General features: G+C 53.5%; 1 protein-coding gene across 1 annotated transcript; it reads right to left on the bottom strand.

Moving 5' to 3' along the window:
• Positions 1-574: 574 nt before the first annotated feature.
• LOC111142824 (transmembrane protein 61) lies at positions 575-10,862 on the bottom strand. Its single transcript, XM_022496146.1, is given in 5 exon segments — positions 575-842; positions 5,961-6,310; positions 9,827-9,910; positions 10,765-10,814; positions 10,817-10,862. Coding segments are annotated over 5 exon segments (798 nt in total).
• Between the last annotated feature and the right edge of the window lie 6,423 nt (positions 10,863-17,285).

Raw genomic sequence — 17,285 nt, 5'->3', positions numbered from 1 at the left:
CTCGGAAGCATTAATACTGTGCCTGTGGGGTCACTGTGGCTCCCAATGCCAGCTGCTATCACCTCGTGTATTCCTCACAACTCAGCTCCTTGGGTAGGACCTGGTCCTTTGTCTCTCTCAATTCCCATTTTACACCGGAGGAAAGCAAGACAGAGAGGCAGAGCCACTTGTTTGTTCAAGGTCACTTGACCAGTATGGGGTGGGATCCATGCCCAGGAGGCCTGAATTTGGAGCCCACCTTCTCCTGATCATAAACTCTGTGTGTGACCTCAGGCAGTCCTGCCCCTGCCTCTGGGCCCCCCTCTTCCCGCCTGGACCACAAAGTTCCCCAACTGACAGCCAGCGCTAACGGCCAGTTGGACTACAGAAGAACCATCCAGCCGGGCCCAGGCAACCCCTGGCGTCACGAGAGATAATAAGACGGATTTATTTGAAGCGGTTTGTTACACAGCGACAGGTAAATACAAGAGCATTCAGCAGCAATCATTTGTCACGTGCCTCGTGTGTACCAGGCCCTGTACTGCACACCGGAAGCTCATCAACCGGCCCTGGCTCTGGGGTCTGCTGGGGGCCTTTACCCTCTCCCGCCCGAAGTCTGAGCCGGGCCTGGGCAGGAGCCCCTCGTGCCAGGAGCTGTCTCTCCAGAGATGTCATGTACGGCACCAGTGATGCTCTCGTAGTTGGGCGGCTGCAGGGGGCGCTGGGTTCCGAGCAAGGCATCCCCAGAGGCACAGCCCTTCAGGCTTTCCTGCATGGGGTCCACGGGTGGTGTCGGGGGCCCCTTGGCAAGTGGGCAGCACACAGCCTCCTCGTAAGTGGGGATGGCAGCCACCACTGGGAGCCTGCAGGACAAAAGAAGAATGGCTATAGCAGGGGCGAGGGTGAAACAGCAAGGAAGGCTGGGGCTAGGGAAGACTTCATGCCATGGTCCAAACCCTCTGTGGGCCCCCCAGCACCCTGGCTACACTCCTGGAGCATGGCGTGAGCCAGCCCTGCCAGCCTCAGCCCTCCCACTCTGCCCTCCCTGCCCACACACACTCCTTGCTCCTCCTCAGTTCTCTTTGCAGGGGAAGTCCATCTGCTCCCTGCTGGCCAGTCCCCGCTTGTCCTGTGAGACAGACTCCTCTGCTAAGCTCCTTGACTGCTCCCTCCCCCAGCAGAGCTCTGGGCTCCCACAGCACTGTCACCCTCTGTCACTGCCCCATCAGGGGCCCGAGGTCCTCCCTCAGGGCAAAGATTGACGTTGAGCACCCAGGGGCCAAGGGTAGGGGTCTGGGGATGTTTCATAGGCAGAAAGACTTCTAGCTTATTGTAATATCTCTTACAAGATCTGGAGTTGTGGATGCTCAAGGCAGGATGGGAGACATCAGTTCTCCTGCCCGAACGGATGCTTGAGGCCCCATGTGGTAAGTCTGCCAAGTGGCTGCCTCTGTTTGCATACCTCCAGAGACGGAGAGCTCATTATCTATCAGGTGAACCAATCTATCTGTAAACAGCCTGGCTTTCCTGTGACCTGCCCTACCTCCAATGAATGAACTACCTACTCTAGAGGGACTTAAGGCAGAGACCAGATCCTGTGAGGCTTCTGAGACCAGGCTCCACAAGCTAGATTCCAAAAACAGGTTACCTGTATCCTAGCCACAATGCTGATGGGAATGAGGTTGGCCCTCAGTCCTCTCAGAACCCTGGTGGGTCACCTCTGGGGAATTGTGCTTCCTCCCCTCCCAGGACCCTGGCGGGTGGGAGTGTCGCTGATCCCAGGTCTGGTCTGTTTATGCTTTGGGATGACACTGCAGGATACAGGAGCTGACCAGGTGATCCTGAATGTCGCTTATGAGTCTGGGCACTGGCTAGTTCAACTCTCTGCTCTGCCCCATTCTTGGTGGAAGATCATCGGGTCAGTAACTCCATTAATCTGAGCCTCAGTTTCCCCATCTATAAAATGAGGACAATAATGGCACATATGTCATAGGACTATATGAAGATTAATTGAGATAATCTAGGGGAAGGGGCACTTAGCATAAGCTCCATAAATGGGAGCTGACAACAAAATCTCAAAAGCCTCCGTGAGGAAGGGGTGTGGGGAACAAAACTTATCACAGATCTTCTGTACCTTAAGTGCTACCCGGGCTCGGAGAGGCTGTCACTTGCCAGAGCTCATCAGTCTGGAGCGGATGGGGAAGCAGTTCAAGCCACACCAGGGAGTCTGCCTGCACAGACTGGAGGGAGCTGGCCCTGGGGGTCAGAAGAGGTGGTGGAGGGAACTTCATTCTACAGGCCGGTGTGGGGGTGTGCTGGGCACCGGTTGCTGCCCCTCACGGGAGCACCTCTCACCTGCCAGGGCCATGGTCCTTTTCTGGACAACGTGTCTTCTCAGCCCGAGCCAACCACAGCCCTCAGAGTGATCCACTAGGGAGACAGGTTTGCTGCTCCAGTCACAGATAGGGTCATGGAAGAAGCCAGTGGAGAGCCTAGGGTTGACCCCCCAGCCTGTGTGCCAGCCTGATGGAGGGCACCAGCCAGGAGCCAAACCTGGGCTCCCTGTCTAGTGCTACTGCACGCTTCTCTCACAGACCCTCCTCTTCTGGAAGACAGCCCGGGAGCCCTGCAGCTGAGAAAGCTCTCCTCTGAGCTCCCAGCATCCTTTGCACGTGAGGGCAGGCAAAGAATATTGCTTCTGGAGACAAGCAAGCTAGATTCTGTTGTTATCTGTTGTTGCATGACCCAGGCATGTTCATGCAGCCTGAGCCTCTTTCTTCTCATCTGTAAAATGGAGATGACAATTCCCATTTTATAGATTCAGGGTGGGGGAAAATGGAAAAAGCTCTGACAACACTCAGAAAAATGTGGGTCATACAGCTTCCAGAGCCCTATGTCCTCTGCCCTGCTCCCCTCCCAGCCACACCCCTGCCTCTCTCTGCCCTGTTTCTCCAAGCCCTGGAGACCTGAGACAGATTTGGGGTATGCCTGGGATCAGCCGGGCAGGTGACAGCTGGCAGGTCAGGGCACAGAGGCCGGGTAAGCTCAGCCCACAGCAGGAAGTTTGCTTACAGGGCAGACATGGAGTGGCCCTCATGCACATGCTGTTGCCTTAGTAACCATCTGGGCCCAGCCAGCCCCAAGTCCCATACCCATGGTCCAGAGGCTGGGAACTCAGGCACCGCGAGGCCCCACGTGGGGCGGTCATATCACACACACTTCCGGATGGAGGCTCCATTCATGAAACATTCTGCATCATGGGCCTGCCACTAGGGTCCCCAGACACAGCAAGGGGCTGGGGCCTGCCTCACTCCTGGAGCCCAGTGGGGGCAGGAGACCCGGGCCCCGTGCTGCTTCTCCCACCCTTCTGCTGAGTCAGGTAACCGCAGTAGGGAAAGGGACAGGCACAAGGATGACTTACGGTTTGCTCGATGTGTAAATTCCCTAATCTACGTCATGTCTGTGACAAGCCTGGGGGCATGGCTCTCAGCCATTGTACAGATAAGTAAAGGTCAACTAAGTGGCAAAGCCCCAGCCCCATCTAACTGCAAAGCTCAAGCCAAGGGCACTTATCACTGTTCTTCCTATCCCAAGCCCTAATCTGTCCGCACCTTAGCTGTATCATCTGTAAAATGGGCCTAATCCCTGCGTTTACCTCCCACTGTTTGAGGCTCAAATTAGTGAGCGGGCGCTGGAGTGCCCAGGAAACTACAGGGCCCAGTCGGCCTAGCCACAGTGCTCAAGTGTGCGTGAACCTTGCAGGGTCTACACCTCCCCACCTCTCACCTCTTCCAATCCTCTCAGCCATCGCAGGGGAAAGTTCTCTCATGGCCTGATGACAGCTGAAGGACTGGACATAGCTCAGAGAGTCCAAGTAACATGCTCAAGGACACACCGCTTATGATGAAAGAACAGACGCTGAAACCTTCCTGTCTGAAGAGACGCAGGCTTTTTCTGCAGGGCTCCCTGAGGGTGGGGGTCCCCAGAGACCTCCTGTCCTGCCGCCAGTAGAGTACCCTCCCTGTGGGGGGCCAGAGGCTGGCCTCAGCAGAGCAGCAGGACCAGGCGACATCAGCTTCAGGGACAAGATAGTTAGTTGTTCACAAGAGCAGCTTCCCCGACACCTGGCCATCCTGGTTCCAAACCTGTGACTTGGGTCTCCAGACCTGATGGGTCATGAGCACCCTCCTGGGTGGGCATCTCCCTGGCCCTGCTGGGAATGAAGGCCGGCTGGCCACACACACACACACACACACACACACACGCATGCACACGATGGCCCTGACCCTGTTGAGTCAACACACTTGTGTGTACAGACAACACCCTCCCCAGGTGGTCAGGCCACGCTGGGCAAGGAGCGACAGGCTGTAGGCCAGCGCACCAAGGGCTGGCCTGCTTCCAGTCAACCACTAACTCCAGGTGGGTCCTCAGTCTCTCTGGGACCCAGGCTTTTCAGCGGTGAAGTGAGGGGATTGGCTGGAGAGTCCCCAGGGCCGTGCCCTTCCCTTTAACAGTTGGGTCAAACCAAGGCCAGACCATTGTACCAAGGGGCCCCTGGTGAATGCTCTATTGTCTCTGACCTTGGGGAGTCACAGGCCAGTAGCAGGAAGAATTTGTTACATTCTTCAACTCGGAATACATTTTCCCTCTCCTGAAGGGGAGAAGGGTGTCCAGGCTGTCTGGCCAGCTCACTTAGTAACCAGGCTTAGCCCCTAACACCCCCAAACCCAGTGCTTACAGGCTGGGGCAGGAGAATACCAGCTTTGCAGCCAGCAGGCTCGGCCACTTGCTGGCCAGATATCCTGCACCTTCTTCTTCTGTAAGTGGTAACTGATTTTTACATTGCAGGCTGACAGAACTAGAATTGTGTGCAGGCCTGGAGATGTAGGCACAGCCCACACTTGACTGAATGGATAAAGAGGTAACAAGTGCACACGTAAAGCCTGCATTCACTGCAGGGCAAAAAATGGGTTCTGGTATCTTGGTGATACTCTGTTTACGTATATACAGATCTAGAGCAAACAATATATCTGTGGCATGAACATTTCATGGAGAGGGTGTGGGATGAAAAAAAATGCCTAAAAAGGCTCCTTAGAGGGAGTCATAATTTTAAAAAGGTTGAGAAAGATGGTCTTAATGCAAGATTTTTGTCTCCACCCCCATCCTGCTCCCGGGCCTTTGCACAGGCTCTTCTGCCTGCCTAAACCGCCTCGCTCTACCTTATCCACTTGAGGAAGTTACATTTCCTGTGCATCTACTGTGCACCAGGCACTGGGCTAAGTTCTACACCTGCATGTCCCGTAAGCTAGGGAGCAGTGAGAGCACAGGCCCTGGGTTCAGGTCCTGACTGTGCCACACCCTCGGTGGGTGTCCTTGGGCAAGTCAGTTCGTGCTTCAGTGTTCTCATCTACAAGTGGAGTACAGGACCCACTTCAGAGAACTGCTGTAAATACAAAATGAGCAAATATATGCAAAGCACTTAGAATAGAATCGGGCACATGGTGAATACAGGTGTTTGCTATTATTGTGCTATTCTTCTCTCTTACCTCAAATGAGTAAGCAGAGGCTGCGTAGGGTTGGACGATCTACTTTCCTACTTGCTAGTTAGTGATAGAACCAGGAGAGGACCCCAGTAGGTTTGACTCCTGTGTCTGGGCTCCTAACCCCTATATTACTCAGCCCCAGACCATGCTGAGTTCAATTGCCGCCTTCTCCAGGAAGACTTCCTGGATTTCTCCATGTCTCCATAGGACCATGTCTGCCCCTCTCTGACAGCTCTAACTACCTTTGTTTGTCGAAGTCTGTCAAAGGGCTTTAAAGCCTCCAAGATGGTGCTGATCAGCCTCCAAACCCCCAAGACATAGGCCAGGCCTGGTCCAGAGGAGAAACCCCATGAGAATGTGTTACACAAATGCCCAATAGCATGACAGTGTCTTATCCACCCCACCCCCCACCCATCACTTCCACCCTGCCCTGCTGACCTGTAGCTCTCCTTCTCCAAGGGCTCCACAGTGAGGTAGTACAGGTCTCTGGAGAGGTGATACGGGTCCCAGTGGGGAGGCCCCTGGGTGCTGGCCTTGATGGACCACAGCAGGCCGAAGAGTAGTAGCAGGCCCCCTGTGCCACAGCAGAAGAAGCTGACTGACCTGAGCAGGGGACTGGGGGCCTCAGGTATGGGGTGCCCAGTGGGTGGGGCCGGCTGGCCAGGCTGAGCACCTGCATCTCCTTCACTCCACCAAGCAAAACAGAGTGTCCCAGCTACCAGAAGCACCATGCCGCTGACCGTCATGCCATAACGTAGCGCGGAGGCCGCTCGGCTCGCGTCACACGTCTGAACACAGACAAGGGCAGAGAGGAGAAAATGGGCCATGAGAGAGGCCTGCAGGGGAACTGGAGACCCCGCTCTCTGTCCTCCCCCATTTGTCTGAGATCACTGTGTAACCATGGACAGTTCATTTGACTCCTCTGTGCCTCTGTTTTCCTCATCTGTAAAATGGAGATGATACTTCCAACTTGGCAGGGCTGTTCCAGAGGCCACTGAGAATGTGTCCTAAGTTCCAAGCACCATGCCTGGGACCCAGCAGGAGCTCAGTAAGTATGTCTCTGTTCACTCCGGGCACCCACTCCCAGACCTCATAAGGCCCCATCAGCCTGGTGGGTGTGACTCCCCCCCACCCAGCCCCCAACACCTGCCAGCCCATCAGCTACAGGCTGGGAGGGACAAGCAGGCACACTTGTTGGCTCCCTTCTCCCAGTCACAATCCCAAGAGAGGTTGATACTTCCCTCCAGCTGGCAGAGGAAAGCACAGACCCAGGGCAGGTAAAGGAGCAGGTGTGAAGGAGGGCACTAGAAGCTCCAAGTTGACATCCACAACAGGTGGCCCCTTTGTGCAAAAAGATGTCCACCCCGGCCTTATTTATAATGGTCCTAGTATGGAGAAAGCCTAAATGTCCAACACAAGGACAGGGTGAGTAAAGCGTGACATCCCCCCTGGATGGAATATTAATAACCCATTTGAGAAAACAAACTCAGCACCAATGTTTAACAACTACGGGGGCAGACAGGAGATGTGTATATCTTCCTTTTCTCAGCTTAGAATACCAAATTATGCATGGTGGGTCATCTCCATCAGGGAAAGAAAAAATGCACAGGGAAAACAAACACTGGGAGGAAATCTGGCCCCAGATCCTACCAAAGACAAGAAGGGACTAAACCCACATCCATGTTGTCCCCAAAGCCAACCTCTAGGCCATTGCACATGCTGTTCTCTCTGTCTGGTAACCTGCCATTATCTCCCCTCAAGGCTGGGCTTGGCGCTCACCTGAGAAGCCTCCATTTAAACGCCAATTCCCTGGGCCTTCTTGGATCACAGCACCTCCCTGCCTCTGTTTAACTTCTCCTTTGCTTGTGCTCCCCACCAGACAGTGAGCACCCTGAGGACAGGATCCACATTGGCCCCATTCACTGCTATATCCACCCGCCCCATGCCTAGCACATAGTAGCTGCTCAATACACATTTGTTGAAGAAATTCCCTCAAGTGAGGGAAAGTGTTACTGGGTAAACCCCTGCTATGGGAAAAGCCCCTCCCCCCACCAGCTAAAAGGAGGGAGGGAGCCCAGGGTTCCAGCGGCTCCAGCATCCAGCCAAGGAGTGGAGGCCTGGCTTTGAGCCCATCAACTGCTCTGGGCTTGTTTTCTTTCCCTTATAAAGAGCAGGTTCTTTAAAAGAAGTTAATGAGACAACATCTCCTCTTACAAAATCTGAGTCAGTGAAGTGGGGGGCTGGGGAACTCACAGACCCTAGACTTCAGTGATCAGGAACACCTTCCAAATGGGGGCTCACCCAGCCAAGCGTGCTGAACCCAAATGGTGCCCTACTGTGCCGCCATTCAAGGGTGTGCTCCTGGGGGAGCCGAGGGCCATAGTAAAATGTTCAAGATCTAGTAGGTGAAGGGGCACCTGGGTGGCTCAGTTGGTTAAGAGGCTGGCTCTTAGTTTTGGCTCAGGTCAGGATTCTGGGGTCCTGGGATCAAGCCCGCATTGGACTCTGCCCTCAACGGGGAGTCTGCTTGAGATTCTCTGTCCTTCTCCCTCTATCCCTCCCCCCAATCACATTCTCTCCCTCTCTCTCTAAAATAAATAAATAAATCTTAAAAAAAAAAAAAAAGATCTAGTAGGTAAAGCTGTAGACTTCAAAAGGGCATGTTCCCAATTGTGTTTAAAAACATGTGTGGGGGCGCCTGGGTGGCTCAGTGGGTTAAGCCTCTGCCTTCAGCTCGGGTCATGATCTCAGGGGCCCAGGATCGAGCCCCTACATCAGGCTCTCTGCTCAGCGGGGAGACTGCTTCCCCCTCTCTCTCTGCCTGCCTCTCTGCTTACTTGTTCTCTCTCTCTCTCTCTCTGTCAAATAAATAAATAAAATTTTTTTAAAAACCCATACATGTGTGGACGTGTGAGATAAAAAGAGAATGTATACATGTAACAGGGGTGCTCTAGGCATTTTCCTGAATCTTTCTGAGCCCCCAGACGACCAGAAGCATCTAGGAAAATATCATCCATAAATTTCCTGCTGCTCTCTTCCTGTAAATCTGTGTATGGAGCAAGTGTCTCCCGTCTCCAGCTCAAGGCATTTATGAGGGGAACAGAAAAAGAACCTGACTTCTCCCTCTCTGAAGTCAGACAGCTAGGAGAGGCTGTCAAGAGGAAAAGCTGTAGAAATCAGCTTGGAAAAACAACTCCAAAACTCACAGCAAGCCGGTAACAGTTAATAAGCCCTCGCCGGTATACAGTGGCATCTCTTCACTCTCCCCACACCTGAGGTGGGTGATCAGGGCAGGGAAAGAAATTTCTGTTTTACAAATGAGGAGACCTAGCCCGGAAAGGTGAAGGACCCGGCCCCAAGCCAGAAACTGCTGTACTTCTCGACACTTAAAGAACTCTGTTCCACAGACGGTAACCTAAGGTGCTTTTAAGCTTCTATAAAAACAGTGGTTGCTCATTGTGAGAAAGAGAGAAAACCGCAGAGGGGAATGTGGATCATCATTAATCCTGCCACTCGAGATGAAGGTGGTCTGCAGGTGGGGTTTTCCTTCCCGTGTCTCCCTTGGCCTACATATGTGACGATGGCAGCAGCTGACGTGTACCAGGCATTGACAAGGGCTGGGTCCCATGCGGCACTTTACAGGTGGCCCCCGACTAATCACCACAACAGCATTACGGAGCTTCGAGGGTGACAGCTTGCCTGAGGTCAGTGTCAAATTTGAACCCAGTCCTGGGGACCTGGGGACCTTGTCCTGAGGAGCCCTTGGTCCTGATCCAGAGCCCTCATTTCACAGCTCCCCCTTCAAGACCCAGTCCAGACACCAACCACCTCCTCCCAGAAGCCTATGTGCTGCTGCCAGCCCCACCTCCCACCAGCCAGAGGAGGCCCTTCCCTGCACCAGACTTGTCACTCCCTCCAACTATGGCCAAGCTCGGTGACCTTGAAGGTGCTCAGCATTGCTGAGCTCAAATTCTGCCTGGCAGGGGAAAGCGAGTTGTAAAGATGAGATGGCAGGATGGCAAGCTGTAAGTGAAGCATGGTGACACAGAGCTGGACAAGAATGGACCCTGGCTCTGACATTGGGCAACTTACCTAGCTTCTCCAGGCCTCCCCTGGCTCCCTCTGTAAAATGGGCCCGATCACACTGTGTAACCAACAGGAGAACTCCACCTGCCACTTTTCTGTAAGAACTAAACCATCTCAACAGGAAGTGGTCCGAACCATCCCCAATCAACTGCCGGGTAAACTGAGGCCCTGACTGCCATGGCCAAGGCCACCCAGCGAGTTAGAACACAGGATGAGACCTGGGTGTCCATTCTGCACCGGCAAGTCACCGTAGTCAAGGTGAAGAGACAGGCGGGCTCGGCGTTAGGAAGAGCCTTGATGCTCTGGAAGGAGGGAGAGAAGTAAGCTTACACCCACCTCAGAGGAAGCCATCGGGAGGCAGGTAGTCAGGCGTGGTCCAGGCGCAGGGACCGAGGGGGACACGGTCCCCAGGACTGCAATCCCTCGGGTCCTGCAGGAGGCGCCCGGCCTTAGGGTGCGGCCCTAGAAGCGGTCTCCTAACCCGGCTCTCCCTGTTCCCCAAAAGCTCCAAGGTCCGGCTCTCGGTCTCATCCAGAGGGGTCCAAATGGCCCTGACCCGCAGGTGCCGGGCGTCCCGTCCGCTCCCGCCGCCCCCCAGGCGGCGCGGAGAGGTGTCCCGCCAGCCGCACCTTACGCGCGCGCCGGGCGGGCTGTGATCCTCGCAGGAGCTCTGCGAGCTGGTGGGGCGCTCGGGGCGGGGAGAGGGCGCGGAGGGGCTTCGCACTCTGCCCCCGCGCGGCCGCCCGCCCGGGACCCCTGCGCTCGCGCTCGGGCTTCGGATAGTTCCTGGGTGCGGGGGGCGCCGCCCGCCCCACCTCCTCCCTGATCCGGGTTCTCCCGCACTGTCGGTCCGGGCGGAGACTCCCGGATGGTTGGGGTCGGGGCTTCAGGTGCCACGCCGCGGGCTCCGCCCGACCTTAAAGCTACCTCGCGAGCGGGGAGGGCGGGGTTAGGGTGTCCAGGCCCGGAGCTGCAACCGTCTGGAGCGGAGTGGGCTGTCCTCCGGCCGTCCCCACCCCAATCCCTCCTGGCTACGCCACTGGGGCAGGCTTGGGAGCCGAGAAGGACTGGGTCCGAGAGGCCCCTAGGAGTGCTGAGCCATACCTCCTCGCTCCCATTTCACAGGAAGGGAAACTGAGGCCCAAAGAAGACTTACTGCATACTTCCTGGAAGTAACTGGCTTTTGCTTCTCAGAGCACTCAGTCTGAGAGCAGGCCCTACCTCCAGGACCTCACATCCTGAGCAGGAAGGCATTCTGAGAAATAATGGTTGGCATGTAAGAGCTTCCCCCAGCGCCTACCCGAGGTCTTGGCCCCAGCCCGGAGAGGCGGGGAGGGTGGGGCTTGGGAGCAGGGCTTCCCACTGCTGTGTGACCTAACCTCTCTGAGCCTTCTTTCTCCTGTGTTAAAGGAGGGCTCATAGTTCCAACTCAGGGGTCTTCCGAGCACGTTAAGTGCTAGGCTAAAGGCAGTCTGGGAGATAGGTGATTTAGGAGTCTGAAGGAAGGGTGAGCCGTGCATGCATTTGCAAAGTCTTCTGTGGGAGGACATCTGAGCTGTCCCAGAATGCGGGGAACAGGATATAGCATCCAGGATGAAGGAACAATACGTGCAAAGCCAGACAAAATCACAGGCTGTTTAAACCTTCACAAAATCCATGTAGGTCAAAAGGAGCCCATTCCTGGATGAGCTGGGGTCTAGGTTTTGTTTCTTTCTTTTCCCGCTGCCCCAACAAGCCAGGGGACTGGGCCAGATTCCCCTCTGCCACAGCCAAGGATTCCCCACGAAGCTGCTGGTGACCAATTGTCCTCCCTGCCCAGGAACACAGAAGGTCAGAACCGCCTTGTTGAGATCTAAGGCTCAGAGATGGGAAACACTGCCTCAGAGTCACAGAACAGGTTGGTGGCAGGACCCAGGCCCCCAATTTCTAAACTCCTTGTCTCCGAGGCAACTTGCCATCCAAGAGCATTAACGCTCTCTGAGCACAACCTCCTCTGACTGGTGGGCTCTTTTTCATCCTGGCTGTGTGCGTCTCGGGGAAACTGAGGCTCAGAGAAGCCTGCATAAACGCAGAGTTCAGAATCTCCAAGCTGAGACAGGAACCAGGCAGACCTCAAACCAGGACCTCCTTCTGCTTTGCTGTTCTCGATCTCGAGGTGGGGGCAAGCCCACAGGGACCAGAGGCCACCAGCTGCCTTCCTGGTATCCTCGTGGACTTGCTCCAGGGAGGCAAGAGAAGGGGGGAAGCTGGAGGCTGTGAAATTCCAGGCTGATTCACACTTGCAGGGGCAGGCATCCGTGCAGGGCACGTGGTCCTCACTGATCAAAACTCCCTTGCCCTGCCCTGCCGGTAGGCCTAGCAGTAAGTCACAGGTTGGTGAGGTAGAGATCCTTGCCTGGGCACACCCCTGTCCCTGCTTAAACCTGAGTCCCCTGGCCTGACCCGGACACCCAGGCCCTGGAGTTGGACAGGTTGTGGCTTCTGTCCCTGACTCAGCCACCCCAAGGCAGGAACACCCAGGCCACAGCCTTCTCTTGAAGCTGCTATTCCTTCTTCTCTGAAGTGGAGAGCATGGCACCTGCTTCCCAGGGTCGCTACGAGGTTTAGTTAAGACCTTACTCACAAGAGGCTGGCCTCCACGCACTCTTGCGTGGCAACAAGCCTCTATTTGTGACTCTCCCCTAGCTGGTAGTGACCTCCCTAAGGGGAGGGACCTGATGTGGCTTGGCTCAGGACCAGAGGGGGCTGGGACTGGATATGGATTGGAACCCAGGGATCTGGCCCCGTTCTGCCTCTGTCTTCCTCTTTCCCCACTGGTCCCAGAAGTTCTGGTCCCAGCCCCCGGGGTCTGCTAGGGTGTCTGCTAGGGTACCATGGTCGCACAGGCTTGGTGCACTTATAGACCCTTCCCAAAGAAGCAACCTCACAATTTCCCTGGCACCAGCTGAGGGACTCAGAGGAGAAAATGGGTCGCCAGCCTCTGTGTGAAGGGGGTGGAGAAGGGGGTTACCACTTATACCCACTTATTACCTGTCACCAACCATCTGCCTTTCCCAGTTAGCAGTCACCTCAGCTCAGTCATAGAGGCTGAGTGAGAGTGCCCTGCCCAGTGTTCATAGCTAGTAAATGGGGGGAGGGGTGCAGGGAGGAGGTGCTGAAACCCACACAGGTCTGAATCTTCCAGACCCGTAGGCATTTTCCATTTTGGCCATACTGTCCCCTCCTCAGTTCCAACCAGGACTGCAGCCACCACCTGGCTTCTCTGCCCCCAGATCATCTGCCCTTCGTGCAGCACCAGCCTGAGCTTCCAGACCAGCACCCCGCCCAGCCCCTCACCCACCTACGACTTTCAGTGCTCCCCATCATCCTCAGAATAACGCCCCCAGCTGCTAAGTACCCACCTCCCAGCTTCATTTCCTGTGCTCCCCTCAGACCACACTCCTGAATTCATGATCCAGGGTGTTGCAAGCACAGCGCCATGCCGTGGCTACACCTGGTGAGCTCACACCCTTCCCTTAAGACGCAGGTCACAGGTCACCGTCTCTGGATGACTCGTCCTCAGTACCTCAAAGCAGAACTGTCTAGTCCCTCTTCCAAGCTCCCACCGGACTTTATAGACCCATCCGCCCTGGCCTTGAGCACACCCACACCAATAAAACCACGTGCTTTCCCTTCCTCTTTTCCGATAAAAAGAAGTAGCTGGATATTGTAGGGAGTTTAGAATATATCGATAGGTTGAAAGAAATCAGAATATCCCCCTTCACAGAAATAGAACAGGGTCCAGCCCTGTATACGAAGAAAAACACTCCCCTGAATGAGGCCTCATCTGCATAGGTCCGCCCACTCCCTCACCCGGCCCCTCCCACTCCCACCCTGGCAAGCAGGCTGCTCTGGGATCCATGGTACCAAGTCTCATTTGGAGAAGCAACCAGAAATAAGCACTGGAATCAGACAGGCTTCTTAGGGGTGTTACGGGGATTAAAGGAGTTATTATAGGGGCGCCTGGGTGGCTCAGTGGGTTAAGCCTCTGCCTTCTGCTCAGGTCATGATCTCGGAGTCCTGGGATTGAGCCCCGCGTCGGGCTCTCTGCTCGGCAGGGAGCCTGCTTCTCCCTCTCTCTCTGCCTGCCTCTCTGCCTACTTGTGATCTCTCTCTCTCTGTCCAATAAATAGATAAAATTTTTAAAAAAAGAAAAAAAAGGAGTTATTATATAATGTGCTTGGCAACGGTGCTTGGCTCATAGTATTAGTAATATCGGCGATGATTCTTATTCTTATTATTATTATTATCATCTGTAAATAAAGAAGCAATGAGAGAATCCACCATCTTCTTGGAAGAGCATCCTGCCTCCTTCCTCCACCTCCTGCTTCTGGGACAGAGGTCCAGCATCCTTGTCCAAGATTATCACCTAGAGATAACCAGGCATTATAACATTGTGACACAACTCTTTTCCAAAAGGACACATTTTACAAAAATCGGATCATGCATTGCATATCATTTTAATAGGCTTTATTTTTATTTAACACAATCTGTCATGGATATCTTTCCATATCTCGCTGCATTTTATTATTTGCTGACATATCCATTTGACCTATGGACAGCATCTTGTGGGCAAGTATGGGCATCTCGTGTCCCTCTCCATACTCCCAGCCCTGTGCCATCTCAAGGCTGGCGTACCATAAGCCCACTGTGAATGGATGCCATGAACAGCATGGGCTGTGCAGCGGTGGGTTCTGTTGGCTGCCTAGGAGCACGGTGCATTTCCATAGGGAGGGAAGAAGACTCATGGAGAATGGGGACATCCCAGACTCTGCCAGCAAGGTAGCCACGGCCAATCAAGGCCAAGGAGTAGGAATATCTTTAAAGAACAACCTCTGAGCACATTCCTTAATGCCAAACAGGATTCTGAGGTTTGGCTTCGTGAAAGAGGGGGCTTAGATCAGCTTTTTGATCCCAGGGCAATTTTGCCCACAGTTATCCCTCAGAGGACATTTGACAACGTATGGAGATATTTCTGGTTTCAGCACCGTGGTGGGCAGAGGGACGCTGCCGGCATTCCGTGTGTAGTGGCCAGGGACGAGGCTAAGCAGCCCACAACACCCCCACAACAAGGGACAGCTGTCGAGTGCCAAGATTAAGGAACCCTGGTTGAGACTATCTAAGTTAGGCTTTGGAGACTGCCTCATTCAGAGGATTTCAGACAATGTCCCACAGGGAGAAGGAGAAAGAAATAAATGTGAATTTATAATATAAAGGAATATGAGGGAGAATAAACCTGAGAGTCTAGAAAGACAGCCCTCTTCTCTGTGCCTTAGAAAAATCTCTGCAATTTTAATGCGTAACTTCTAAAGCAAACTCACCAGAGCATCTCTCCTCTCTCCTCTTTCTCTCTCTCTCTCTCTCTCTCTCTCTCATATAAAGAACAGAAAGAGGGGAGCAGGCAGCGACCCTGGCCCCACTCCCAGCCAGTCAGAGTAGGGGCCCTTTGTACCAGGTTTTGCTACTAGGGAGTCAGTTCTTCTTTGGGGGAAAAACCCTGGAGGTGAGGGATGGGTAGAGAAAATGTTTGAAAAACATTGATCTGCTTTGATCTCTATTTTATAGGCCCAGAAAAGGAGAGTGAGTTTCCTGAAGTCACACAGCAAATCGGAAGAGAAACAGGAACCCAGGCATAGACTCCTTATGCCCAAAGCCATTTTTTTAAAATTTTATTTATTTATTTGACAGAGAGAGAGACAGTGAGAGCAAGAACACAAGCAGGGGGAGTGAGAGAGGGAGAAGCAGGCTTCCCGCTGAGCAGAGAGCCCAATGCGGGGCTCCATCCCGGGATGGAATCATGACCTGAGCCAAAGGCAGATGCTTAGTGACTGAGCCACCCTGGTGCCCCTATATTTGTTTTCTATAGCTGCATAACAAATTACCACAAACTTAGCAATTTAAAATAATACCTATTTGTTACCTCAGAGTACCTCAGGTCAGAAGTCCTGGTGGGTTCAACTGGATTTTCTGCTTAGGGCCCCACAAGGCCAAAGTCAAGTCAAGGTGTGGGAGGACCTGGGCTCTTATCTGGGGCTATGGGCAAGAATCTTGCTTCCAAGCTCATTCAGGTTGTTGACAGAATCTTGTTCCTATTGACTGAAGACCAAGGCCCCCTTTTCTCTCCGATGGCAGCCAGGGACTGCTCTCTGCTCCCACGAGTCCCTCCTGCCCTGGGTCCATTCCTGCCCTGGGGCTCCCTCCATCTCAGCATCGGAGAACCTCCCTCAAGCCAAATTTGCCTCACACTTTGAATCTCTTTGACTGCCTTGTCTGCTTTAGGGAAGAAAACCCTCTTTTGAAGGTCTCCTGTGATTAGGTAAGGCTCACCCATCTCTGTCTTAAGGTCCCTGATTAGTAATCTTTTTTAAAGATTTTATTTATTTACTTGAGAGAGAGAGAGAACTAGCAGGGGGAGAGGCAGAGGGAGAGGGAGAAGCAGAACCCTGCTGAGTAGGGAGCCCAACATGGGGTTCAATCCAGGGACCCTGAGATCATAACTTAAGCCAAAGGCAGATGCTTAACCAACTGAGCCACACAGGCGCCCCCTGATTAGTAATCTTTTTTTTTAAATAACAATGTTCTTTTTAAATTTTTTTTTAAGATTTTATTTTATTTATTTGACAGACAGAGACCACAAGTAGGCAGAGAGGCAGGCAGAGAGAGAGAGGGAGAAGCAGGCTCCCCGCTGAGTGGAAAGCCCAATGTGGGGCTCAATCCCAGGACCCCGAGATCATGACCTGAGCCAAAGGCAGAGGCTTTAACCCACTGAGCCACCCAGGCACCCCCCTTTATTAGTAATCTTAATCACATCTCCCAATCCCCCTGGCCTAGAACCACTGTGCAAAGGTCATGAGGGTCATCTGAGAATTCTGCCCACACAGGTGCTGTGCCGGGGACACAGGGCATGTGTGTTGTAAACATTGTCATTATAAGATTGTGTCCTTTGTGCCTGGTGCTGAACACAGAGACAGCCCACACAGAGAAACAGCGTTCACCAAAAGCCCAGAGACAAGGCAGACTGTGGGCTGAGCTTGCCTCTGAGTGACCCAGAGTTCCTCAGTGGACCAACAGGGAGGATCCACCAAGGTGGCTTCGAGCTGGCTTGTGATATAGGTGGGATTCTGGCATGCATGGAAAGGATTGGGTCTGCGGGGTTGGAGGACCACTTGCTCAAGGCACCACGCAGATTATCAGGGGTATCTCATTCTTATGCTGACAATGGACATATTTTATTTTATTTTATTTTTTTAAGAGTTTATTTATTTATTTGACAGAGATCATGAGTAGGCAGAGAGGCAGGCAGAGAGAGAGATGGAAGCAGGCCCCCTGCTGAGCAGAGAGCCCCAACTCAGGGCTTGATCCAGGACCCTGAGATCATGACCTGAGCCGAAGGCAGAGGCTTTAACCAATTGAGCCACCCAGGCACCCCATACAGACGTATTTTTTTTTTTAATTTTATTTTTTTAAACATATAATATCTTTTTATCCCCAGGGGTACAGGTCTGTGAATCGCCAGGTTTACACACTTCACAGCACTCACCATAGCACATACCCTCCCCAATGTCCATAATCCCACCCCCTCAACCCCCCACCCCCCATTAACCTTCAGTTTGTTTTGTGAGATTAAGAGTCACTTAT

This window comes from Enhydra lutris, unplaced genomic scaffold (assembly GCF_002288905.1).
Source record: "Enhydra lutris kenyoni isolate GAN:26980312 unplaced genomic scaffold, ASM228890v2 scaffoldscaffold9, whole genome shotgun sequence".
Classification (NCBI taxonomy): domain Eukaryota; kingdom Metazoa; phylum Chordata; class Mammalia; order Carnivora; family Mustelidae; genus Enhydra; species Enhydra lutris.
Note: the sequence above shows the minus strand (reverse complement) of the source record. Positions and strands in the feature narration are given on the sequence as shown.